Source organism: Phalacrocorax carbo, chromosome 1 (assembly GCF_963921805.1).
Source record: "Phalacrocorax carbo chromosome 1, bPhaCar2.1, whole genome shotgun sequence".
In the NCBI taxonomy this organism is placed as follows: Eukaryota; Metazoa; Chordata; class Aves; order Suliformes; family Phalacrocoracidae; genus Phalacrocorax; species Phalacrocorax carbo.
Genome location: NC_087513.1, coordinates 84274558 through 84302402, shown reverse-complemented (window position 1 = coordinate 84302402; position 27845 = coordinate 84274558). Strand labels below are relative to the sequence as shown.

The window sequence follows — 27845 nt, the reverse complement described above, 5'->3', positions numbered from 1 at the left end:
GAAAAAAATTCAATACTGGCACCAAAAGAGTTAAACCATAAACATTCACTTTTTCTTTTTATTAAGAAAGCATGCACAAAAATAAACTCGTGAGACCACGCCCCTCTCTCCCTGACCACTGACACAAAGCATGGGTGGGCCACACCACACTAGGGGGGGCCTGCGAGAACTCCTCTCTTCAACAGGCTGGCATCGCTCCCCTCCCTGCAGGCCAGTACCCACACACACTGCAGAGGTCCACACCGCCCACCCGATGCCTTCCCACGCACTAACAATGCACATTTATTTCAGGGGCAGAGGAACGAGGCTAATTTGCACACTGACCGGCATGTATTTACATATGCAAATGAGGCGCAACTTAATACGCAAATGAGGCAAATATGCAAATGAGGAGCACTTGGATACGCAGAAGGAGCCATCTTGGTTTTTCTTCTGATGGTGTTTTCAGACTTCCACAGGGCCGGCTTTCAGTAACATCCTCTGCAAAGCACTAGCTGGCACCTACCAAAGGTTGGCTCTCATGGTTGTCTCTGGTGCCACTTTCCACAGAAGCCCATCACACATGCTTCCAAGCTGTATCATTCCCATCTTGAGGCAGCAAAGATAACAACTGACTCCACGTTGAAGTTGGCTCTGGGATACCTCATTTCTCTTGGAAACGCTCAATGATGAACTGCCCCCCCAAACACACACTTAAAGAAAAAAAAAACCAAAACCAGAAATGTCATACCCCCCCCCCCCCAATACAAAGAGACTCTGTCCACTTCCTTGACAATGATCCAATTGGTTTATCCCTACAGCAAATTCAAAAAGCAATGCTAGTTCCCCACCTTCCTGCAGTCAGAGTAGAGGTTATTACTCCCCTGCCCCAGGTCTGTCAAGCAGCCACAATGTTTTATTTCCATCTTGGTTCCCTTCACTGGTAAACAGGAGATAAGGGCTAGGGGGAGGCTTTACAAAATATTAAGAGGAAACAAGAAGTTTGGCAGAACAGAGCCATACTAGAAAAAAGGGGAACACAGGACACAGGGCTGGGGAAGAGGCATCTCAACACTCACTCCTGCTCCTGTACCTTTTCCACCTTCCTGATTTGCAAGTGCTGACAAAACTCATCCTTTGGGATTTATGCTAGATTCCATCATCTCCCCAGCTGAACTGCAAGGGGTCTTACCCACCCTCCTCCCTTCTATACTACACTCTTTGACTGTTTGGTTTAAAAATCTGTGCCACTTCATCCTCTCTCTTCTAATGCACCTCTTACAAAAAACCACTTGGTGAGGGCCTCCCAGTTACCTGACCAGAGGATCCAGCCCCTTGACCAGAAGTTCCCTAATGCACCTCCATCTGAGCCAAAGCTTCCTCTTCCCATCATTCACTCATTCACAGAGTAGGAACCACTGACTGAGAATTTGCACCTATGCAACAAGGCTCCTGTTGTTGGCACTCTCAAACCACAGGCAAGGACAGTCTCCAAATAAATGAGGGGCAGAGGGCCAAATAGTAACTGAAAATATACTGATGGGAGAAGTCTTCCAAATTTGCATATACAAGTAAGAGCCTCACTACATATTTTGAAGAAGGGCTTGAAGGGGTGGGGTGTGAAGTTGCCAGGAAATAGAATTTGCCAAATCACATGTGACACCCCTGATTGCTTCTTTTACCTGATGGGTATTGTAGGCTTCACCTGGAGACTGCAAAAGGCAATGTAGGAAATAGGTCAGGATTCCCTCAAAATATCTCTCAGTCCTCACAGATGGCACTGCATTCTGAAACCCAACTTCTCTGCTGAAGTACCATCTCTGCTACATTCTTCCTTTCTTCAAACTCAGGTCTACCCTCCCAGCTCAGCTCAGCTCTCCCTACCTCAGAGATTATCCTCTCTTTGTACTCGGGAACTCTACTTCTTTTCTTGCTTTTCCTGCTGGTGCGAGAAAGTTCACAGAGCTAAGATCATCCCTCCAGTGTCCCTTTAGCCCCCTGACCTTTACAACATTTACGAAACAACATGACTACAGGCTCCCAGGGTCCACTAGGCTCTCTCACTCCAGTAGCCAATACGACAGATTCACCGGCCACCTTGAAGGGAAAGAGGGATTGTTAAACGCAAAATGATGGAGGCAGAGAAAGATGCACTCGAGGATTCAGCCTTCCGAGGTCTTTTCATGGCACCAAGGACCCATCTTTCTGCCCTCCATGGGGCACCACGCAACACGAAAGAGCCGATCTGATGCATCCGAGGCCACCAGAGAAGGGGGAGGGCTGTGCTCAATTATTGGTAATAATAATAATAACAACAATAATAATAATAAACAAAAGAAGAAAAAGAAGATAAAACAGGACGCAAGGAAGGGTTATCTTCGGCAGCATCTTGCGGTGGCTTCTCTGGCAGAGATAGAGAATATATATCTATATACAGGCAAGGCAGGGAGGCTGGGGAGGGTGGTGCTGGCACCATTCACCCCATGTCCCCCTGCCCTCCCACGTCCTTCACAAAGGACGGGCTATCAAGTCTGTAACTCGCTAGGTGATCAAGTCCCAGTCAAAATCATCAGGGATTTCCTCATTGGCGCCTGCAGGTGGCCCTGGAGGCCGAGGGACCAGATGGTGAGCTGAGCCAAAAACAAAAAAAAAGGAAGGAAAGAGAACAATTAGAATTAAAAAATGTAATGCTTTTTCACATGGGCCCTTGGGCAAAAGAAAACATAAGGGATTCGGGACTTCCAACAGTCTAACAAGCATGAACATTATTGGCATTAATTTCTCCCTGTCAGACAGCACCTACCAAAGTCTGTAGGTGGACTGCTGTGAAATTCTCCACAGCAGCTTCTACAGAGGTTAAGTTTCAGCCTCTAACTTCCTTACAGCTGACTGCTGATAGAACACAGAGGACTTCAACAGAAGATTTTCATGTAAAGTTCCCTTCAAGCAACCAGCTGAGGGTGAGGCTGAGCTAGATGACTATTAATGTGAAGTGAAAGAGATCAGGCTGCTGAAATCCTAAATCTTGCCAGAGCTATGGCAGAGCCCTAAATGGGGAGTCCCTTGCAGCCCAGGCTCCCTCTCTACACTCAGTGCTCCATTTGATTAGTAAGTGCTTCGGGAGACATTCACAAAGGGCTTGGGAACAGGTTCTTTAATGTTCATTGGTATAATATGCCTTAATGTCACCCCTTACCTGGGCGATTATATCCTGGAGAGTCCTGGGTGGAAATCTGGTACATAGGAGATGGCCCGGAAAAGAGATGGGGAGGCTGGGGCTGACCATAGGAGTTCACTGTGAAAAGAACGGAATAAAAAACAAAAAAACAAAAAACAAAACCCAAAACCAAACTGTTAACATTCTGGTCAGCTGTCTTGGCCCTGACTGGGTGGCAGCTCAGCCACAGAGCAACTCACTCAGACCCACGGGATACTGAGGAGATGTTCAGCTGTTGGGTTCTAACTGCAAGCTATAGCTTAGTCAGGAATCTTGTTCTTGGAACCAGCAGGAGTTTCTCTATTGTTGTAAAAGAAGAAAATTTTCATCCAGAAACACCACAAGCTGGCTCAATATCATCCATTTAGTTCAGCACTAGATGACACACACCATCACAGTGGTATCAAGACCATGACAACCTCTGTGCTCTCCTCAGAGTGCAACTTCTTATTCCTTGTCCAGTCAGTATTTCTCCGACATGGGTGCAAGAGCTTTCTTCTTTACAGCTCCTACAGCTTCTGTCACCTGGAACAGCAATCTCTCTACCTTGCCATTCCTTTCTGTTGGTCAGCTACAAAAGACACCACCCCGTTCTCCTTTTATGTGTTTACTTTTTAAATGTATTTCTGCCTGGAGAGGTTGCCTGTCAATGGTACACATCACAGTGACAGTCTGTCTAGGCCACAGACATAAGACATCCTAATTCTTTAAAAGCCAGAGAAAGCAGAGTTCCTACAAACAGCTCTGACAGCCCTGCCTTGCATTGCTTGGTGCTACGTTGCCTGACAAGGCAGAAAGTAGTTTAGGATATTCACAGAATTGGGTCTTCATTTTACATGTCACTTTAGCCTCCTTCCTAATTACCTTGGTTCATGGATTGCTCCTGTTTGCCACTGTTCAGGGCACAAGAATCAGAGATTCGGGGGGGTTGCTGTGGGCCAACCAGATGAGGGAGCTGACCAGTCTGGGTAAGGAAGTGATTAAGGGAGTCACAGAGGTTGGCAATATGGTGTTGATCCAGCGTCCAGTTCTTCCGCTCAGCCTGGCGCAGACTCTCCATCAGCTCTGCAGGGGACAAAGGACAATGTCAAGGACAGCACTCAGCTGTGGTCTTCCCTGCAAAGAGTTTCTATCTCCTACCCCTAAATCCTACCTTCTCCCCAAAAACCCAATTTCATTGCTTCGAATCTGTCACCAAACTCCTGGAGAGCTCCATATCTAGGATACTGTCTCACTGACTCAGGTAGGGGAGGGAAGAGTAGGAGGGAAAAATCTCAGTTAGCTTTCTGACATACTTTTATGAATTAATTCCCCTTTCCCCAAATTCTTACAGTGTTCAAATGCTTCAGGGTCTTTAACAGATCCTACAAAGGAGGACACCTCATTTTATAAATACAAGAGTTGAGTCACTGAGAAACCCATGGACTTGACACGGTTACACTGAAAAAAGATCTGGGCACAACACTCACATATTCTAGACTACAGCCCTAGTCACTGAGTCGCTAAACCAACACTGACCTGAGAATTGGGAGTGCTCAATGCTAGACCAGTTCAGCCGGTTCACCATCTTGAAGCTTTCCTTCAGGGAATCGATGTTGGAGCACCAATCAGGGGGAAATGCTGGAATTAAATGAGGACAAGATTATTCCAACAGAGACCACCCTTTCCCTCCACCCCTTAATATGAAATGATTAGCGCCTCTTCACCAAAGAGCCTGATGGTACAGTAGCTAGAAATCCTTTCTCCCTTCGAAGACCGGGGATGGCGTCTCCTTTTTCATTTAGCTCCTGACTTCATCCTGCATCCCTATACAGAATTCCAAACCCAGTGTGGATGTATCCTCCTTTCCTTCAGTAAGAAAGCAATTTCCCTCTCAGATTTCAATCATAACTGGCTTCCACCCTTTTTTCTACACACAACATAGGCGCTACTTAGGGAAAGCTCGCTTGTAGAATTTCTGTCTGGGGGCTCCTCTCTGCTCTCTCTTCCTCAGCTGTTCCTTCCATCACCCCTGACTCACCAAAGCCAGCATTGTTGATTGAAGCCTGGGACTGCTGCTGCTGCTGGTGCTGATGTGGCTGCTGCTGTGGGTGGGAGTGTGGGTGATGTTGTTGATGCTGGTGGTAGCCTCCATGCTGCATTGGGGGTGGATGCATGGACATCACTGGTGGAGGGCCATAACCTTCACCACCCTGCTGCTTTCCCCCTTGGGATGGGCAACCCTCTGGGGTTGGAGTGTGGAGTGGGGGAGCAGCACCCACTGATGAGGGGCCTTGCTGCTGCTGCTGCTGGTACATGTAGTAGTTGTGGTTGGAGGGCTGCATGTCACCAAGGAGAGAAGAGAAACCTGCCAAGTAAAAGAAAGAGGAGGGAGCTTTAAGAGCTGCCTGGTTCAGACCTCTGCTTAACTTACCCATCTTTAATTTCACACTGCTCATTCTGCTATTTATGAAGCTTTTGCAGTGCCCTCTGCAGGCTGCCAACAACTATCACCTACACAGTTATGCCCTCACCGTGCTCCAGATTCTGTCCAAAACAAAAGGCTCTACATCAGAGCCCCAGCAGGACTTAAACTTCTAGTACAGAGTTCTTAAAGCACTTAAATTCCTCCCTGGATTTTTCCTGTATTTACCAAAGTAACCCATGCTTTCCTGGAATTTTATACATGTGTTGTTTTCCTAGAAGTGACCATTAAGCAAACTTAAACAAGACATTTAGAAAACAGATAACTTAATAAATCTAACTTGCTGTTTCCAAAAGCTCCCTTCAAGTTCCTATCTTACAAGCAGCTTAGTTGGGAACCTTCACAATTTTTCTCACACAGATCATTGGAGGTCACATATTCTACTGCTTTTGTACAAAGACCACACTGCATGCATCAGGGCTCCTTTATTACTTCCATTTCTTCTGACTCATTGGGAGTGTCATTTCTATCCTCTTGTATTTCAGCCATCCCCTACATGCAAGAGTATCAGTGTTCTCCATTCCTCCCCACATCAGGAGCTCAGCATATCTCTTATGTCTGCTTCCTTGGTTCATTCTCCCCTTACATTGTGGAACTTCCAGGGGAAAAAAAAAAAAAAAAAAAAAAATCACACTGAAGGACATTGGATGCCACTACCTGAGCTACCCATTTCTTGACCATCTGCAGGGAAGCCTCAGTTTTTCACTAGATCCAAAGTCAACCCTTAGAGCATCCTACACTGTGATGGGGCAAAAGGATGAATACTGTCATCCTGACTCAAAAGTTGCCCACAAAGTTTCCTCAAAAACTGCAAGTTTTCCTTGACTACCTTATAGCTGAAGACTTGGGAGAGGAAAAAAAGAACCCAACCCAAAAAACCACAAACCCAAAACAGACCACTGCTAATCTTTTACAAAGAGAGGCACACACTGAGTCAAGGTTCTTCTCCACATTTTTGTAGCTTGCTCATTCTACAACATGTCACAAAACAGGCTCCTACTAGGAATCTCAAGTGCCAGCATGATGAAAGCTGTAAAAGTAATAAATTATTTCACTGCAAGTTCATGAGGCTCCTCCTAGAGCAGCAAACTTTGCCTGCACTGTATGATGGTAGACAGTGTAGGTGAGAGGCTTATCTAATCACATATTCCTTTTTACAGCAGACTAGTACTTAGAAGAGTGTTTAAAGGCAAGAACAACAATGGAAGGTTTTTCTGAAGTGTTTTCCTCGGACATCTCCTCTCATTCCTACAGCGATTCTGCCCTCTGGTGGCTGCTTCCTCAAGCCCAGAAATGCAAGTTATGAACGGAGTTGCAGGCTCTCTCTTCTGCGCTCTCAATCCACAAAGCTCAATTCTCCAAGGCCTTGTGCAAACCTAGTTTTAACAGATCTGAGGAACGATGACTCTCCGCTCTTGTTTTGGAGAAACTCCACATGCACCAACCCCCCTCTTATGGTTTCTAGCCTGACAGATTGTGAATACTTCTCTGACATGCTTTTCTTCAGGACTTCATTTCTCTAAGCTTCTGCCATTTTAGTATTTGCTTTTGCATCAACGCAAGGTATTTTTAAATCATTATCCTCTTTATTCTGAGAGAAGTAGGGGAAGCAACAGATAAAGGACGTGCAGATTTCTTATCTGCTCCTGGCAGAACTAATTACAGCATGCCAAAAAAGGAAAGTCTGTTTGCACAGGCTCCTAAACAAGGAAAGATCTGAGAGATACCAAGGATAGATCAGTGGACAAGACTGTGTGGGCAGATACCTGCCCACCCCACATGACGCATATAGTTACTCACCGTGCTGAGAGGAAGATGATTTCTCCAGCATGGATTTGTAGAGATTTCGGAAGGACCAGCTAAGATCCTGGAAGTTGATCTCAGAGTAGGAGAACTTGAAGTCATGGTTGGTACTGTACAGTGGGGGTGGCACATCAGCCCCTTCACGGCCCTGCCCCCCTGCTACAGTAGAGGCAACATCCACAGGCCCTGCACCCTGCTAAGGAAGGCAGAAGTAAGGCCATTAGCTTGTGCTATGTTTTGTAATTTAAGACAGGGATCCAGAGACTAGATACAGGTAGAACATGCACTGATACCGCATATCACTCAGCTCATCTCCCAGCAAATCTTCCCAAATGCCATTTTCCTTGAGGAAGATCAACCACCACCTTCCCTCTGCAGCACACTGGCTCCAGCCTTTTCTTCAGCTATCTAGTACCATTATGCCTTTATCCTTATCCCCATCCAGCTCTTGGTTAAAATTCACTTCCTCCTTATTTTCTGTCTCTGCACTTTCAGCTTCTTCCCCTTTTTTTATTTTTGCCTCTAGATCACCATTTTCACAATTCACTCTCTTCTCACCACTTTGCTTGTCCATTCATGCACTCCTCTCCTTTTACCCCACTAGAAGGCTTCCGTCCTTTTCCGTGCTGCTCACCTGACTGTAGTTGGCAATAGGGGTGGTGCTCTGGAGCGACAGCTGAGGGGTGGCCTCAGGTGGCAAAGAAGCTTCTGTGCTGACTGGAACAGCCCCTCGGGGGCTTTTACTCGCCTCTTGCTCTGGGGAGTCTTGTGGTATCTGTGGATGGGGAAGAAAGAGAAAAGAAAAGGAGCAGAAATCAAAAACAGATGAAGAAGTGAAACTGCAGATGGGAAGCCACCTCCCTTGATGTAGAAGTTCATAGAAAAGAGGAGGACTGGGCCTTAGTCACTGTAGAGTCAGGATAAAGGACTTTAGACAAGATTAACTTTGCTACTGAACTGCAGCAACAACAGCCAATCAGCAGGACGTCACACTAGTTCATTCAGTCCTAAACTTTTTCTCCCCATCTGTACACCCTGCCCCCAGAACAATACTATGGCCTGGTGCTGGAAGGACTTCTTGGAACAAGAAAGGAATTCCCACTCCTGCTCCATGCTGGCTGGAAAGAACACCACTCACGTCATCATCTGGAGGATGCCGCCTCTTGCGAGATATATCTGGACACGTATCTATTGTCCAATAAGAGCCCTGGAAAGAAAACCCATTGGTGAATGCATGATTAAATCAAAGAGCTTCCCAAAGCAGGGGGTTACTGACTGAAAGAATGCAGCACCAACTAAACATTAGGACCACAAGGACCACCCTCCAGAACATCAGACAACTGAGACTTGGGTGTTAGAAAGAGATTACTCTCTTGCATTTGGTTGTATTGAACAATGAGGTATGATGCTACTGGGGAAGGCAGAACGCTCTACATTTCCATCGCTCCAGATAGCACACCAAGAGCAGCAAAAGATGTTTTGATCCAAGCTAGGCCAACTCTTTTGGGCCTGCGCACTCCCTTCAGTAACTTCCTCACAACCTGAATTTGTTATTGACTGAGGAGAACCAACTCAATGTTCAGGTCAGGCAGAGACAGCTAGAAGGATCACTCTTTTTCCATGCTTGTGAGACTCCACTTTTAGTACTGTGCCCATTTGGGGAGTTCCCAGTACAAGACAGACACCAATGTGCTAGAATGCATCCAAAGAGAGGCCACCATGATGGTTAAGAACTAAAACACACAGACTTATAGAAACATTAAGGTTGAAAAAGACCTCTGAGATCATCAATTCCAACAGTCAACCCAACATGATATACAAGCTTTTAACGCAGAGAGATCTGTTTAGCCTGCACAAGAAAAGGCTAAGGGGATCTAATCACTGTCTTCAACTGTGTAAAGAGATTATAGAGAAGACAGAATCAAACTCCTCTCAGAAATGCACAGCACAAGAATAAGAGGCAATAAACAGAAGTTCTACCAAGTTCTAGCAATTACAATTAGATATAAAGAAAAATTTCTTTACAATAATGGTGGTGCAGCACTGGAACAAGTGCCCTGATGTGATATCTCCATCCCTGGAGATATTAAAAACTCACTGAAGACCTCAACAACCCAATCTAATTGTCCCTGTCTGGGAGGGGAGTGGGGGTGCATGTTTACTTCCAGAGGTCCCTTTCAACATAAAATAGTCTATAATTATGTCTGTTGTTTTCCAAGTATAAAGAGAACTCTAGAGTGTGATTTAGCTCATTTTAACCTCCAATTGAAATTTGAATAATCAGTGACAAGCACAGGACAGGTTTTCATTATAAACCCAGCCCAACATGCCAATGAACACCTGCAAACATATGCACTGAAGTCAGTTAGGATTTCCTGGAATAAGCCATATAATGAATAGTATTTTTGAGCAGTGATCTTCAAAGATATACTACTTCCATTTATAGATGCCAACTGAGCACCACTTAGTCCTTTAAATATAACCTGAAATAAAAGGCCTGAGCAAGTGGCCCTTTCTGGTAACTTTAGGATGGGGGGGGAAGGAAACAATCTTTCTGTCTAAATACATAGCTTCTTGTCCCCACCATCTCTTCCTACTTGTTCTTTTGGGTTTTTTTAACAGTAATAATATCTGCATGCCAAGATGCCAAGTCTTGGTTTTGCTAGCAATTCCCCTTTACAATCTGTATACACTAACAGAGCATTATTAGTCCTTACTTAGCCAACAAATTCCTAAATTCTTGAGTTTTACTTGCAAATGATTTCTACAGATTTGAACTATCTGATGGTGACATTCTTTTCCAACACCAAATATTTTGCAGTCTAAATAGATAGTAGATCTGCTCTTACTTCCATGGATCTTGCCTCCATGAAACCATGGATGTGACCTCCGTGTCACATCATAGTCCTGCCATTCACCAGTAACCACCCCTGGTCTTTCGTAATAGAACAGGTTGGACTAGACCCACGTTTTACACATAAAGATCAAGACAAAAAAGAAGCAAAACTAATAAAGTACATTCAACCCAATTTTTTTCCTTCTTCCAGTATCTTTTAAGTCAGCCAAAGACCACAGATAAGAAAAATTATTGCTACAACCATTAAGGCCCCTTTACAGGTTCCCTTTAAGTGTATGCTTCTGTAGCCAAAGCACTGCAGTAAATCTTACTACTGCTTCCATTTTTGCCTACACTTTAGGTTTCAAATTCCAACCATAAGTTAGAAAGGGCAACCCCGGCTTATTCCCTGCAGTTTTAAATTGCTTACCCAGGAGCATGCAGATTTCTTACCTTCCCAGGATCATCTCTCGGACGAGGCACCTTCCGAAAACATTTATTCAGAGAGAGGTTATGACGAATAGAGTTCTGGCGAGAGAGTAAGAGATACAGGTAAGTGCTACAACAAAAACATACAGCCTTCTGGGTATGCCCAGGAGCAGGCAGAGAAAATAGAAGGATGGTGCATAGTCAAAAGCCAAAGCTTACTACCTGTACCTGGAATGGAGCAGAACAGAAGCTGCGTAAAGAAGAGGGATGGATTAGGATTAATATTATGGGGCTGAACCACCTACACATCTACAGAAGGTACAATGAAAATACTATCAGCGTGATGCAGAGGTTGGTAGTGATGTGGGGTTAGGGGTTGGGGAGTGGTGTTTGTTTTGTTTTTCTTGGTGGGTTTTTTGCAGGCTCCTTCTTAAGGACCTACCACATACATACAACAGAATTCCCAGAGAAAATGGGACTTCCAGCTCTGCATTTTCTCCAGTCAGTCAACTTAGTTTCACATCTGTCTTTCTGTTTTGCTCAGTATTAAGAAAATAACTCTTGTAATTAGACAAAAAGGGTACTTTCGCGATGCAAGTCCTCACCTTCCAACCAATACCAGCATTTTTGTAGTAGGGAAAGTTGTCACAGATCCAACGGTAGATCTCACTAAGTGTCATCTTCTTGGCAGGTGATGAGTTGATGGCATATGTGATCAAAGTGGCATAGCTGTAACGTGGCTTCCCATCTTGGTGAACTGCAGCCTCATCCTTACTCAGGGTGGCATTGGGATCTGTCGGTGAGCCTGGAGGACACTTTCGGGCAGCCCCTGGAGGTCCTGCTTGTGAGGAACCCCCTAATTTTTCAATAGTAGCCCTTAAAGTAAGCTGTGGGAGCCAATCTATGGAAGTGAGGCTGCTTTCCAGGTCAGAGGCCATGATGCTGGAAGCAGGAGTATCTGTGAGGAGAAAGGAGCAGAAAGGGAACTCCTGAGATACAAACAAGGTGAACCCTAAGAACAGAAACATCCATTTGCATTCCTTGTCTGCTCCTCCTATCACAAATACCTGTGTGAAGATCATCCTACTTCATATACCTTATTCACAGCCAGACAGATTCACCCTAAAAGGCCTATGACTGTGTCTGTGGGAGGACCATCCTTACTGACAGTAGCTGGGACAGTGCTGATGGCAACACTGCTAGAACATTCTTAGCCAGAGCATCCCCACTGTTCCCAGGTAAAAAACTAAGATCTATTCAAAGGAAATGGAGCCTTTTCAGCAGCTGTATCACATTCACTCCTTTACTATGTAAACAATATAGTGTTGGGACCCTTCACCAAGATTACCTGTAATCCAGTAGATTTACTGTGTTAGGAAAGAGGAAAATCATAGCTAAAAGGGAATACTCCATGCCATATACAAACCAAAATTCATTAGATCATCTGGAAAAGTCATGTCTGTGACTATCTTAATTTGGGGGAAAATTAACTTCTCTCTAAGGCCTAGCCTCTCTTTTTGCATCAGGTGACATTATAATGAATCTATTCCTTAGAGCTAGGATTACATATCTCATTTTAAAACACCAAGATCATGCATAATCCTATATATAGATAATTACATCTACCATGCAAGGTGGAACAGACTATATTAAGCTCATAATAGTTAAAGCTTTGCCTACCATAACCCATTTTTCCTAAATATACATGTCATGTTATTCAATTAAATCTTGCTAATTCAAAACATTAACAGGCAAGTATTTTCCCCAAATCTGAGACACAAGAAAACTTACTTGTCCAAAATTACACAAGAAGTTTGCCATAGGGTGGAAACAGACTCGGGATCTTTCCTCTCATAAATATTATATATTTCCCCTCATAAAACACACCTGTCCAACATGGCTAGCATTTGTATCCAGGGTTTCCTACTTAACAAATATTTTACATGAAGAAAATATTTAGCAGCATGAACTTGTATGAACTTGTGCACTTAGCACACAAACTTGTATCCTATCTTTTGTAGTAGTCAAGGCAGCATAAAGACCATAATTCTTACTCATAATTGGCTGCATCACTACACTAGGAGCAACCCCTTGAAGTCTGGACTGAGGTAGCTAAGCTTCCATGGCCACAACCTGCACTGCTCTGCACTTATTCTTTGCATAAAGAGAAGAATCATGTCTTGAAGGGCTGTAAGTTCTGCATCTTTCATTTTTGAAATTATTCTTTTTATAGGATTAGATTATACAATCTTTGACCATGCAAGTGCATACAAAAGGTAAAGGCACAAACACATGTGCACATACTTATGTACACACTCGTGTAACAAATTAAACACATGCATACATGTAAAAGGGAACAGACCGACATGAACACACTCTGCTTAGGAAAGATTCATCAGCAGACACCTCCCACCAAGCGCATCACTCAGATGAGTGGATCAGATGAGACAGGGAGACACCCATCTGCGTGAATATCAATTAGATACTCATTCTAAAAATAGGTATTTGACAATAACACAGTGTGGATGCACAGATCCAGAGACAGATACACCCTGCATTTTGACAGAAAAGCTCCCCATTCTTCCCCAACAACCGTATGCATTATGCCTTACACTTCTGCACCAAAGTGCTCTCAGCACAAAAGCACTTAAGAGTCTATGCTCCAACTTTTCCTTTTCATGCATGTGCTCACCACACCTCTTAGGGCTCAAACATCTGCACAATACCCTGACAAAATCCATCCCTCCACTACCACAGCAGTGGCTCCGAAGCCCTGGGCTCAGAAGACACCTCCTAATTGCACAGCTAACATTATTACTCACACTCATATGCACGCACAGACTGAAAGGTAAAATTGCAGCACTACAGTATCTGTAGTAAGTGGAAACATTTTTCTGTCTGTGGAGGAAAGGAAAAGCCCAACTGCTACTAACTTATCTATCTACTCATCTGCCACACTATCACATATGATAACGATGACTACTTGCTACCCAGCTAACTCGACGATCGGAGCTGCAAAAGGCTTTCCATTATCCACCCTCTGCAAGCTGTTGTTTATTGAATATAGCTCTTTTTGGCTGAATTGATTTAATCTCAAACACTTTCAGTTAAAAAAAAAAAAGCAGCACTATTCCTTCCTGAATTATACAAAAGGTAAAGCAACAACGTTTTTTCACCCAGTGGACAATGGACAGACCACCAAGGTATCCACGTAACTTTACAGGTAACTTTACAGGTACAGCCCTCACTAAAACTTGGCAGAAAACAAACATGAACTAAGTATCAGCTGAACGCTTAATTTTGTAAGTACTCCTCATATAAATCTTAATTTCCACAGTGCAATCAAAGAACAAATTACTGCTGCTTATCATACAGATGTTAAGCCATTATGAAATATCAGTTGTGCTAACAATACAAATCCAAAGTAAAATAAACACAAATTTCCCAGCCACCCCCCCTTTTGTTTTTTTAAGACAAGCACAGAAATCAAGAAAATTAGGTTATAAAAGCCTATGGCAGGTTAAGATACCAATCTGAAACACCAGAAATTCAAGAAGCAGCAGCAAACACTGGAGTTTTCAGACCTTCAGATTTGCCCATATTATGTCAGTAGAGCATTTGGGATGATTGGCTATGCAGTGAAATATAAGGTTGATATACCACACACCAACTGTCAGATACATAAACTTTTGTGCATTTGTGTAAAATACACTTGTCAGGGAGACAAGCAAGGTTAGAATTGGGTCACATTATGCCCACACTAAGAATCTGAATATTTTCATTCCCTGGTTTATAAAAATCTTTGACAAGTAAAGAAAATCCCAAAATCTTAAATTAAAAAAAAATCTGATTATATATATGCACTAATCACCCAGTACTGAAACTACTACTTTTCAGTAAAATACAGCAGCTTTTTAAGAACACATACACTAGACAGTAATTTAGGACAGAAAGTAAAGACTCAGTCCCAGTACAAATCACACGGGAAATTTCAAAGCAGTGAAGTAAGATTCGCGTGCACACACACACCCCCCAAGTTTAAACTTCATCATGTTACTAGATTTTTAAGTCTGTGTCCTGGCAATATGGGATCTGTAATAATCAGGCATAGTCAAAATTCAGGTGAGGTGACAATTCCAGAACACTGTCAGTGCAAAAATAATTTGGTGTAATTGGCTACTAAACTATTTGAAAGAATACTTACTATAACAGTAATAGTTGCTATAATTTGTGCTGCATATATCATTCACCTGATCCAAGCAGTACACCAGCTTGGCACTACTTCATGGTATGATAAAACAAGACTGCAGCCAAACCAGAGCAGCTGATGATTCTTCCAACTTTCCCTTCCCAGTTTATTGCCTGGCAAACCTTCCTTCAAACTCTTCTCTTACGATCCCACTCAAACAAAGGAAAAAAAAACCACTAGTGACTAACAAACACATTGATCTGAAATCAAGGGTGTTTAAAGAAATCCTACCACATTAGCAAGCCAGAATTAACTTTAAAAAAATAAAAAGAAAGTTGAAGACCAGAATTTATAACCTCCTACTTTACATGGTAAATTGTATCTGTTTATGTATTTGGCTGACTTTAAAAACCAAGGGTAAGGTAGCCAAGATATAAGCACAATCAACAGCTGGAAATTGACTGCACAGTCTTCATTTCTCAAGCACTAACTACTTCCAGTACAACCCCAGGTCAAGACAGGTCAGAGAGATGCAAAAGTGACAGCCAAGCACTGATCCAAAAGAACAATTAAACAGACGAGAATCTGTCTAACTCATAAGGAAAATTTATTAATCGTTAAAGAAAATCCTAGCACTGAATACCTTTTAATACCACTAATTCACTTGGGATTAGTAATACTTCACTACAGCTTTCCAGGAAAGCTACTTCCTTACTTTGAATATTTGCAACTAGCAAATCAAACCTCAGGCTGAAAATGGAAGGAAGCCTTCTATCTATCAGATTGTACTATCCCTGCCACTGGACTGAAGAAATCTGTACTTTGCCTGCCCTGCTATTTTGCAAACGCTTGCTCTAAGCCAGTCAGATCTTATCCAAGATCACTGCTGCTTATATATGAGGAATGAAAAATGTATGAAATGTGGGGAACAGCACTCTAAGGGTCATACTGAATGCAGTTAATAAACATTTATAGCCTGAAACATTCTCTAAGGCTGAACTCAAAGGCTAGCCAGTCAGAATCAGTTACGACTGAAGCAGAGTCATACAATGAATGAAACTATGGTGTGCACGGCCTACAGAAGATGCATATTCTAGAATAAATATTTACATTTACTTTCCTATATTTACTTTCACTGTTGCTTTATTTGCTGATATTCCAATCCAGTGAAACACTTCTGGGAAAACAGTCAAAGGAGAGTCAACTTAGGTTTCTCAACATAAACTCGGGGAAGTAAGAAACACACAACAAACTACCAAGCAGTGAGAGGCATTGCTGTAGAACACATCTAAAAATAAGGCCACTTTTATTTAGGTGCCTGAAACACAGATCCAGTGATCTAACTAACAATATCTACCTAATATACTCAGAGATGCACCTAGCTTCTGAGGTATTTAACAAATAAAAAACCCTCAAACCTGACAAACTGGCAAAAAAGAACCACTTGACTGCGACCTTTCTGAGACACAAAGGTGAGCAGGATGTTGCTTTGAAAAGTAAGGAAGAGAAGTAACACACAAGACCACCACATGCATGGAGAAATGAACAGCTTCTACTTTAATGGAAAAAGGCAATTTTGACATACTTGTGTAAATTACACATGCCAGAAACCTGTACTCTTATGCCAATACAGAAAGGGGAAAAAAATCAATTTTGCTAACTCTGGCAGGAAGAGAAATTTGCCATTATAAGATATGTGCTTTCTTTCAAAAATAACAAGGTGTGAACTAAGAGGGCAGGACCAAAACACTTAAAAATCTTATCTCCTCTAAGCAAACATCATCACCGAGAGATATTTGTTTCATGTAAGAAATCAGAAAAAAGGGATACTGATTACCTGAATAGTCTGTAATTGTATCCATCATTTTGGTAACTACTTGTGAGAAACCTTCAGGAAATGTTTACATTTCTGGAATCAAATCCAGAAGGAAGAGAGAGGCTGCTGGGTATTGTTCATAAAATGAAACTTAACCTGGAAGAAGTGGTAGGTGTCATGTTAGTATATCAGCAAACCAAAAGAAAAGCACTGCAGTTTGAAAGTACACGTCTGTCTGCAGTGCCATGAAAGGCAGAAAACCAGTCCCTGAGGTAAAGAGGTAAGAGAAATTGTCATACCCTAGAACCATGTGTCCTCTCTTTGGGAGCAGTAGAACAAGCCAAAAAACATTTTCCCAATACACTATAGGCTTGCAGATATGGTAATAAGGGGCGCACAGTTCTCACTCGTCATGAACCACAAAGGAAAAAAGAATTAAACCAAAGGAAGTTACTGTCACTAAGAGCGTACAGCATAGTATCACCCATATTAACATGAACTGCCACAACCTGCGCCTGTCCATGTCAGTGGTCTGACTCTATACCACTACTCAAAACTACTTCATGTGCAAGACAGAACGGCTTTGAATGTTCAATGCTATTTTGTGTAAAAGAACACAGGTGGTACAGTAATTATGACACTGAACTGGAAACTTGCTAAAAGTTACAACACAGCACACTAAGATGGTACTGAAAAATCAGGCTAACAGGAAGACAAAAACTTCTAGACCATGTATAACCTAATAGAAATCTTTGAACTAATTGTTTTGTTATCATTGTTATACATATATGGTTTTCTTTTAACAAACAAATCTCAACAACATAAGGTTCATATTAAGTCTCAGGGAAAAATAAAAAGAACACAAATTTGTTTTCATAATAGTTACTAATTGCATAAATACTATAACAGCACATTTTAACACAGGATCTTTCAATTCCCTCCATTTTGTGAAAGGTGCAGGAGCAGGGAATAATTTTGTATTTTGAATTTAGTGAATGAATGGCACTGACAGTGCATGCATTCTTGTACTAATGAAGCACAAAGTCTTGTGGGGACTATAAAGTCACCAAAACCCTGATGTTGGAAGTGCATCAGGATCCAATTCCAAAAGCAATTATGTACTAGTCTTGTATGAAACTGACAAAATGGTATAGTTTACAAAACCTGACCTGCTTATTTAAACTTATCAACAGATGGCATTACAGCCAAAGTCTAAAATATTTTTGTGTCAAGGGAAACAGTATCTTTACAGGCATAAAAGGCTGGGATCAAGCATAGCTAGTGCCTTGCCAGATTTTAATAAGACCAACTAATCAAATATTTTTGTCTGCTATATAAACATGCAGTAAAAATGCAGAGAGAAATAGTACTCAAACATTGCAGAGACCCCTCAGACAATCTGGAAATATGTGTTCAAAGTTAAGATTAGTTTGCTTATTTATGGTGCTGCGTAAGTGAAAGTGGGGAATATGTAACACCTGTCAAAAGAAACAGCAAATGATATCGAGAACACTGGTATGACTAAAATACTTCTGAGCCGAAAATTATTTTCTTTGTAATAAGACTACTATAAAAGATTTATTCTATTAATAAGCCGAATGTCCCATGACAACCCTCCCAATAACAGATTTGAAGTAAAAAGTAAGCCAAGCACTTTGAAGAAGCACAATGAAAATACATCACCACAACAGAAATGTCTCTACAGCATCTCTCCACGCGCAGTACCACTACTCAATATTTTACCATTGGAAGCAAGAGCTGTAATTCTAAACATATGCCAAGGAAGGCAAGTCAAGTCTTTGGCATTTGCTTTAAGAATATTAACAGAACAATTATTCTTATACTGAGAAAGGTATTGGGTATTGGTTTTTTAATAATTCTAATTTATGAGCACATATCTGCAATGAAATTTTCCCTTGGAAAGCAGAAAGTCTGTGGTAGAGAAACTGTATCTAAGAGAAGGTATTTCCCACAGCCTTGTGGGAGCACCCAGGTTGAAGAGAAGGATTTCAGTTTTAAATGCCTATCAGAATCACATCCAGTATCAAACCTTCAGTACAAGATATGCTAACACTGGTATGATACCTAGATTTTCTCTGAAATTAGAGACAACATCAGAATTAGATCAGCATGCAGAGTATCTTGCTCAGATCATCTTCACATTGTTGCAAAATAGGTACAGAAACACAGGTAAAAAGATTGCAACATGCACTTATAAATGAAAACTGTGTTCTTATTCCCATTAAAAAAAAAATGAGTCTATCAATGAAAAATTACTGTTAACCTTGCAGTTTAATAACAGTAATATTACAAAGCTTCTAACGTAAGAGAGCTCCCAGGGCTAAATGAATGCTAGCCAGGCATAGTGAAAATGAAAATCTGACTGCAAGTGGTCAGAACCTGTTCACCAAAGGCTGAACCACTGAAAATAGATTAGTCAATATAAACTCTGTAATAGTTGCTGAAACAAGCCACAACCCATTCTGTCCCACTTGTGGAAATGGTTATCAAGCACCTAGCAAGAACTAGGTACTGAATTCATAGAAAATAAGGAAATTGGTATCAAGTGCAGATTAGTCCGATACCACGTGGCCAAGATGTACATACAGCAGATGCTCCCAGAGTTAAGATTATCAAAGCACTACAGAAAAGCCTGTTAAAGAGGAGCCTGGAAGCAAAGTGCAGCTGAAACTGAAGTTGGAGAATGATCAGAAGAATCAAGTAATACGGTGTCAAGCTCATAAATTAGGTCTCAACCACTGTTTTAACATAATTCCTTTTCACTATTCTGTCAGCTGTTAATTCAAAATTAAACTGACTGAACTGTCTTCCAGGAGACTAAACACCTGACAATCCCTAGCCAGTCTCACAACTTGTAAAGGTTTGTACAAAGCTTGAAGGTCAAGAGTATTCAGTACCACACTGGCAAGTAACACACACCCATTAACAGTTTCTTCTGGCTTAAAACGCTAGTATTGCTACTTGGTTGTCTGCATCCTACTCATAAAATGCTCCATTTTGTGTATTATCCTCAAACTAAATCTCCTGTTCACTTCCTTACAGGTACTGAAAGAAGTCCCTTTCTTCCACACACATACTTGCCACAGTTGCCACCTTTTAACTGCAAGTAAATATTATTCTGCTCTAACCCTGACCTTCCCAGTCTTTGAGATGTGTCCCTGCTTACCACAATCTTTATTTACTTTTGTAATCGTCCTTCTTAACAAAAGAAGCCAGGGAGAAGAGGGTACATGTAATAAGACAACTACAGCTGAGTATCAGTTGGACCTCTTGAATAATTTTCAAATATGCAAATAAGTAGTTTCCAGTATGTCTGGCCCCTATTGGCTGGCAATTTTCCTATATGTATCAAGGTATGAGTCAGCTGAGGAAGAATGTGAAGAGATGCTCATGCAAGAAACGGAAAAGCATAATGTCACACTTGGGTTGCTGGCAGAGCAAAGGACAGCAAGAGACAGTGACAGATAGGGGAGAAACATAAATGGGAAGGCCCCTTACAGTGAGTACAAGAAGCTGGAACCTTATGTAGTGGATAATAGCCAACAAACAGACTTTTAACAAGACAAGAAGGTAACACCATTGTCAGATGCCAGCAAGAAGAGCTAGCAGTAACTAAGACAGTAAACGAAGGACAAAGCATACGGGTTACCCAAAGAGACTGAGGAAGAAGCAGCAGGAGATTCAGGCCATGAAATTGGAAGATGAGCCCCTATCCTGTATGTGCAGGGCAAGAAGAGCACAAGAAACCCCTATAGGCCCAGCTGAGGAGGCTCACAACAGAGGAAAGCAGGAAACAAAGGGAAATCTCAAAGGAGCTTTCTGGAGTTCCATCTTGGCCTCAGCGATCTTAAACTTGCAGCAAATTGTTCAAAAAACAAAGATGTTAAAGTAGTATGCCAAGTTGCATAATTTAACTTCACTGGCATGAAGGAGGTAAAGAAAAGCGAAGAGAGAATACCAGAGCTTGGTCTTTGTGTCTAACTTACAAAAACAAAAAATATGGAGGAAGGTAAATAGCTTAGTGCAGAAGCTACTGAATGAATGACTAGAACAGTAGGAGGGAAACCAGGAAAACAGTGCCACAGAAGTCAAAGGAGGACAAGATTTCAAGACTGGGCATGATCAAGTGTCAAAAACAGCAGAGGAGCCAAGAAGGATGAAGATGGAATAGAGATCTTAGGAGAAGCTTCAAGGGAGTCAGAACATCTATACTTAAGTCAACTCAAAAAGCAGTTTTAGGCTGCAGACATGGTACAGGATCTCTCAGTTTTGGAGTCACGGTCCCTCCATGAAACAAAAGTTAATTGGGTCATCATGCTTTCACTGTTTCTTAATGGCACAAAAAGTGGCATATAAAGGTTTGGAATTCAACATCACATTGTAGTTAAGGTAACCAACAGCAAGAAGAACCAGCCTTTATGAAGTGTTTTTCATCCTTATACTTTGGAAGCCTTATAAAGAGTCCATAACCTATTCCAGGACAAATGGGAAGCTGGGCATGGAGAAGCACACAGCCTAAGGTCAGCCAGCAAAGGAGTGGCAGAACCATGCAGAGAACACGGGTCTCCCAAATCCCAGGCCAGTTCTCTACATGCAAAGTTTGTCTGCTTTGTTCAGGTAGAAATAAAGGGAATTTCAGAGATAACTATTTTAGCAGCTTGTTTCTTTTTCTCTGCAAGTTCCTGATGGGGAGGCAGAATTGTTTGGGTTTTACTTAACAATAGTTTTTTTGGGGAAACTGAGAATTCAGAAACTTTGCTCCTTTAATTTGTGACCACAAAAAGTTCAGATTCCTTCCCAATTATTCAGATGTGAACTTTAAACAGTAATTACATATTTCTGCTATAATCAGCCACAGTCTTTATACAGCAAAGAGCATAAACAAAATTTGAATTGCTAATTTAAAAAAAAAAAAAACACAAAAAAGCAAATATTTTTTTCCTCGAGGTATAAAAGCTCTCACTCATCCTCTCCCCCTCCCTCATTCCTCAGTCTCTCTTACACATTAAAAAAAGGGCCAAAACAGAACACACGTTCCCTTATTTCTTGACTTCACAGCAAGTAAACTGGCCAGCTTAGAAAGATAAGGAATGAGATACTGGACTGTGCACGAATTGTTCGCCCCTATTCTCAAAACCAAGATCCTGAAGCACTGGAAGGTACCAAGGAACATTACGCAAATGCTCTTCATTCTAACCAACTAAAATCCAACTATTCCTGAGGAAGGGAAGGGGGCAGGGGAGAAGGGAGGGTGGGAGAATGAATGAGTCAGATGGATTATGGAGACAAAGTGCCATTCCCCAGCCTAGCAGAACTGGATACTTTCAGATGAACAAAATTCTATTTATTATATAGTGGTAAAAAAAAGAACAGGTTATGGCAAGAAACATCAAGACAACAACCATATATCCAATGAAAGCCAAACCAAGAACAGGTCAAAATACAGGTGTGGAAGTAAGAGCAGGGCCTGTGAGAAAGGATTCCTGCCAATGAAGAATCCTAGAGAGGAGATGAGGGATGCTTGCTTGAAGAAAGAAGCAGCATTTTAGGCATACAGGACCAAAGGACAGAATACCAAAGGGACAGCATGGAAAAATTAGATGCAAAGAGCAGTACAGAGAGAACTGGGAGGAGGAGTGGGGTGTAGAAGGAAATGAGAGCAAAGAAGCAGGCGGGGTGGAAACACACTGGGCCTTAAAGGTGCATGAGGGGAACCTGACCATGACTAGATGCTAGGAAGCCTGAGATGGGATCAGGAAAGGGTTCACAAAGGTCAGGAACAAGCAAAATCTGTTCCTTGTCTACCTTAAGACACCAACTCCAAGGTTCATAATAGGATGGGATAGAGGATGGGGCAGGTCAAAGACAGAAGGATAAAACAACAGTCTAGTCCACATCTTGGCAAAGTACCACAGGACATGACGTTAAATGGGTCCTAAACTCTGTTGTGAGGTCTCCACGTTTTGAAACATTCCCAATATTTTGCATTTTCATTTCAAACTTAAAATTAAAATTTGCAATTAATTAATTGTGAAAAATACTGCAGCACGCTTGCTCTCACTCTGTAATACACATACATAGGCTGCCTTTAAAAGTGAAAACATGAGTACAGGGCAGAAATATGTTATAGATTTTTAAGTTCATCATACGTCCCTTAGAAGGAAGAAGGAAACAACAACAGCAAAACAGCAAGCAGCAATATTGACTCCTACCAAGATGATAAGCATTTGGAGGTTGAATGCATCAACTGGATATTCTTGCTAAAATAACATGATGTGCAACGTCCAGCAATACAGAGATTTAAGTGCTTTTCTTTAGCCTTCAGAGTTAACACAACTGCAGAGTTCAAACATTTTGGAGATGCCATTTTAGTCTGTCCATTAATCTGGGCACTACTTATATCTTCAAAGTTGTATTCCAGACCAAAAATGCTAGAAACAATATTTTTTAAAGTTTCAATTCTGAAACATCACTCATCAACAGATTCTGCAAATGGAACACTACAAAACACAGAAGATTCTGTATGAAAGTTACTGGTTACAATTCTACCCAAGGTAGGGAGAAGCAAACAGAAAAATGAGTTCAAAAGCATTGCATCTTTTGGTTGCTAATGACCAAGATGTAACTCCTGTCTGACAGCTGTGTAAAATGAGGTAACCATCTCAGTCCTGCTTTTGAGGGACAGCTGTCCATACCACAGTTGCCATTAACCATACCTCCTTTCTGACACTTGGCTCTTTACTTCCAAGGATCCAGACTGTGACACAGGCTCAGTCTCCCACTATATGAAGTTTAGGGGGGGAGGTAGTAAAAAGAGATACCTGTACCTCTGGGGCAAGAAAAAACTTCTCCATAGACACTGGTATTCTGCTGTATTTTTAGAGAGAGGGAAAAAAAAAAAAGTACTACACTAGTCACAACCCCATCTTGGACTGGGAAATTATATCCAAACTCCTCAAACTGTTTATTGTATTTCATTCCAACTTTTCTGACTCCTTATTCTATCCTAGAAACTTGCCTACAGAACCAGATTTCAAGGTAAAACCCAAGACCTTAGAGAACACATACTTAAACATTAATATAACCTCACGATCTTTCAGTAATGTAATCCTTTTCCCAAAACTCTCTAGACCTTCTCATTTCATTTTACTTAAGGACTTGACCTGAGAAATGCCACATGCTCCGTTCTCAGATGGGAGCAGAGCACCCACAGGACAAGATCAGACTGCTTCAACTTTAAAAGTCAACTTTTGGAAGCATGAATGCCCAAATTTAAATTTACAAACCCATACACACATAACTTAGTGTCTCTTACTCAGATGTTGAAGACTTCATTGCTTCTGTTAAAGTCAACTCTATGTTCCTGGGCACTTACGATAATTAGGCTATTTACTTAGGTACCTAAATGTGGTTTTTAAAGTCTAATTTTAGGTGTTCAGGCTTAACATTCTTAATGCAAACTCTTAAAGACATAGCACTTTTGTTTACATGTGTCTATAAAGTACATTGTACTTTTATAAAGACAAATAATACTCTTTTTTATTTTATGGATACTTTTGTATTAAATAAATGGTACAAAACAGCTGCACTATTCCACCTCAGAGGAAGCTGCATTTTTGCCTGTGATGAACATTTGATGTAAATACCATCATCACAGTGAAGAGCAATGCCCTCTAAAAATTATTCACTTCCTTAAATTTATCAGTATGTCATAGCTTTTGTATAGCTGTGTTTTAAACTCTGCTCTGAAGATCTCATAGTCTGTCTTAATTCTGTGTTTCCAAGTCAGCACCAAATGCCCTGTCAGCAGTTAACAAATAAATAACAATTACTCTACAGCATAAGACTTTCAGCCTTGTATGTCTGCAATAAATATTTAAAGCTCAGGCAGCAAATACAAAATCTTAATCTTTATCATTAATAATGAAGAAAAAAAACATTTCATATACAGAAAGATAATTGTGAGAGAGCAGAATTTTGTAAGGCTGGCATATATATTCTGTGAAATGCCCTGGCATCCATCAGAGCCAAAAGCACTTGAAAAATGTCAAGTCATTACTGTGAGGAAGGGGGCAGTGCAAGGTAAATTAACCTCAAGAGCATGAAAAGTCAGTTACCCCCTTGAATGTACAAAGGCCAAAATGCCTCAGTTATCTCTTCCCTTGTGCTACATAACACAGCTGTACCCAAAATAGGCTGATTGCATAACTAAAAGGCAACAGGTAAGGAGGGCATCTAACAGTACCCCCAGAACGTATGTATGCTTCATGGTTCAGCCTTCCCTTGGAAACAGGCACTTTCTGAAGCTACAGATAACTGCCAAAATGGGGAATCACTATGGAAGGACCTGGCATCTTTTGTCTGATCTTGCTAGCAAATTACACTAAGGAGTTCCTCTTCAGGGACTCCCTGTTAACCACTCTGCTCCCAAATGGATTGCAGAGGGTTCCTGTCCTGGCCAAGGACCCTTTGATCTTGGATTTCCTCACTGCAGAACAGAAACGGGAATATCTCAGGTGAGAGAGCCTCAGGCACGATTCTTCTGCTACGGGAACCTGCTTTGGCTTCATTTGAGATTAAGTCTCCTTCGGACTTGATTTCTCAGGAAATCACCACGTTAGTGTCAGAATACTCATTTGCAACTGGAAATTAACTGCCTCATTTACAAAAAGCAGCCAGCTTGGCTCACTATGGCACTAGCGTTAGGATTCATATTCCTAGCCCCTGAACACAGCATAAAACACAGATGAAGGCTGGTGGCAACAGAATGGCTTCTTTTGGCTTTCAGAGCAGGTTCCGCTAGCTCTGAAATCCACTGTCAGAATTTTCATTCTCAGGCCCCTGAGCACCACAGAACCCACTCTCAAGGGCACTCTTTCCAGAATTCATCCCACAGCCCCTAGGTACATTAGCACACACATCTTGGAGTACTAGCACTGGGATCTGTATGTTCAGCTCCCGAGCACAGCAAGGTCTGCATCGCACAATGATTTTATTCCCACAGTTACAAGCATAGTAGGACCCACATGGAGAACAACTGACACTCCAACCCCACGGGTGCATTCTTGGACATTAGCCCTACAAATCACTGCTCCTGTCTCCTCAACACTTTTTTTTTGGCCAGTATTATCCTTTTCAATGACACCTAAATGACAGAAATTAATTTCACACCAGTGATGGTAAAGGCTGAGTCCAGGATGAATACACCAGTGAAAGAAAGTAGAAGGGAAAGGGCAGAGAGGTTTCTTACAATTAAATAGGGCTAAGGTCTGCAATAAGCTATATAGTGAGGGGAAGAATCAGGTCAATTCCATATAGTATATAAGGGAGTTAAATGAGAAAGATGGAGAAAGACATGCAGAAAAAGAAGGCTGGGCAGAGGTTCAGAAAGAGAGAGGAAATATTAAAAGGAAAGCACATACAGTGAGAGAAGAGACATGGAAAACAAGGACAGAAGGCAAAAGAGAAGGACAGCTAGGAACAGAGAGGTGATATAATGTGGTCACTCACTCTGTCTGGAAGATTTTCTGGAGGGAGGTGGGTTATCTTCAGAGCTGATTTCTGGGGTGCTGCCCTTCACACCCCTTCTCTGAGACTCATCCTCAGAGTGTTGCTGTCAGCTACTCCAAGAGCTTCTTCAAGAAATATTTTGAGGGCGAAGGGATTGTGGATGAAATCAGGATCTTGAGTATTAAAACAATCTGCTTGGGATTGTCAGTCCCATAAAACTGCTGGTTTTATCCCAGGATGGATATCCTCTCTCCCTTTTGGCAGCTAACTGCTAAAGGGGTGTTCCCCTAGGAGACAGCCTTTTCACCGATTGTCAGATTATTTCAGAGATCAATTCCCCCAACCTCCCCCTACCTGTCAACCTCTCTTTCCTCTAGGTACAGCTTGTCCTTAAGGGTGGGCAAATCTCCTCTGAAAAAATTCTTTACTATCTCTGCGGATATTAACAGCAAAATCTGCTATTTCCTTTCCCTGTAAGTGGGAGATGTGTCTTCTCTTCTTGCACAGGATATTTGAAGAAAATGCTCTTGAGATTAGGGGCTGAGGGATCTTCCCTGGGATGAAGGAAGATGAGGTCAGTATTGGAAATTACCTTTATCTCCAGTGGTTAAGAGCAACTGGAAAAGGAAAGAATATCTAAATCTGCCTCTCCTTTCTCTGCCTTGCTTTGCTTTCTCTGCTGCCTGCTGAGCAGATGTAAATAATTAAAATTACTAGGTAAGTATCTTGAGCTCCTGCCTATTTCTGTCTTGGGGACTGCCTCTTTTGGGCATACGGGGTTTCTTCTGTGAAGACTCCCCTGTTGCTACCTGGTCTGGGGAAGAGCTGTCTCCTCTGCTTGGGGAAGGAATTTCCTCAGTAGCAGGGGGAGCAGGCAGTAAGGGTTATTCTCGCAACCCTCAGAAACTGGGGTCTGAGAACACCTCTCCCATAAAGGGGTACTGAGGGAGCTCCAGGGGGCTCTATTCCACAGCAAGAAAGAGCAGACCTATTTCTAGTTACCAGGGCAAAGTGCGGGGGGCCTCTGCCCACCCTTGGGCTCGTTAGTGGGGAAGGGGGCAAGTGTTAAGGTCCCCCACCGGGTGCGGAGAAGGGGGCTGGCAGGCGGGTGCGCCCCGGCCTGCCAGCGGGGCGGGGGCGGCGAGGGGCCGCCGGGGCGTCCCCCCCGCCGGGAGCAGGGCTGCCTAACGGGGCGTCCCCTCACGGCTGTGGGTGGGGTCTCTCCCCCACCCCGACAGGCTACGGGGGTGTCCCCCCACCCCGGCTGCCCGGAGGCCGTCCCTGGCTTCCCCCCAGGCCCCAGCTCCTCTTGCCCGGGCCCGGCTACCACGGGAGGCCGCGGCGGCTCACGGGCCTGCGCGGGGCTGAGCGGCCGCCTTCGCCGCCTTCCGCCGGGCCTCGGCTTCGTCCCCGGGAGGCTCCCCGGGCTCCGGTGCGGGGGGGGGGGGGGGGCGGCCAGGCGGCGCTGAGTCTCTCCAGGCCCCGCCGCTCCTGCGGCTGCTGCTCCGGCTGCTCCGGGCTGCGGCTCCACTGCAGGCCCCGGCTCCGCCCCGGCCTGCGCTCCGCCTCCCCCGGCTCCCC

The 27845-nt window shown here is 42.6% G+C and overlaps 1 protein-coding gene across 2 annotated transcripts; it reads right to left on the bottom strand.

Annotated features, from left to right (window-relative positions):
- Window positions 1-30: 30 nt before the first annotated feature.
- Window positions 31-27821, bottom strand: FOXJ2 (forkhead box J2). Of its 2 annotated transcripts, none has more exons than XM_064463072.1 (11): window positions 26265-27821; window positions 11334-11686; window positions 10753-10827; window positions 8602-8670; window positions 8098-8238; window positions 7461-7656; window positions 5217-5543; window positions 4715-4816; window positions 4061-4261; window positions 3176-3274; window positions 31-2609 (listed from the first exon to the last, which is right to left on the bottom strand). In XM_064463072.1, exons 2-11 carry the CDS (start codon window positions 11664-11666, stop codon window positions 2521-2523), a joined length of 1632 nt encoding a protein of 543 aa, XP_064319142.1. In that variant the 5' UTR covers window positions 11667-11686; window positions 26265-27821; the 3' UTR covers window positions 31-2520. The 2 variants fall into 2 exon arrangements, with proteins under 2 accessions (XP_064319142.1, XP_064319133.1); XM_064463063.1 differs by having other exon boundaries at window positions 7461-7659; window positions 26265-27820.
- Between the last annotated feature and the right edge of the window lie 24 nt (window positions 27822-27845).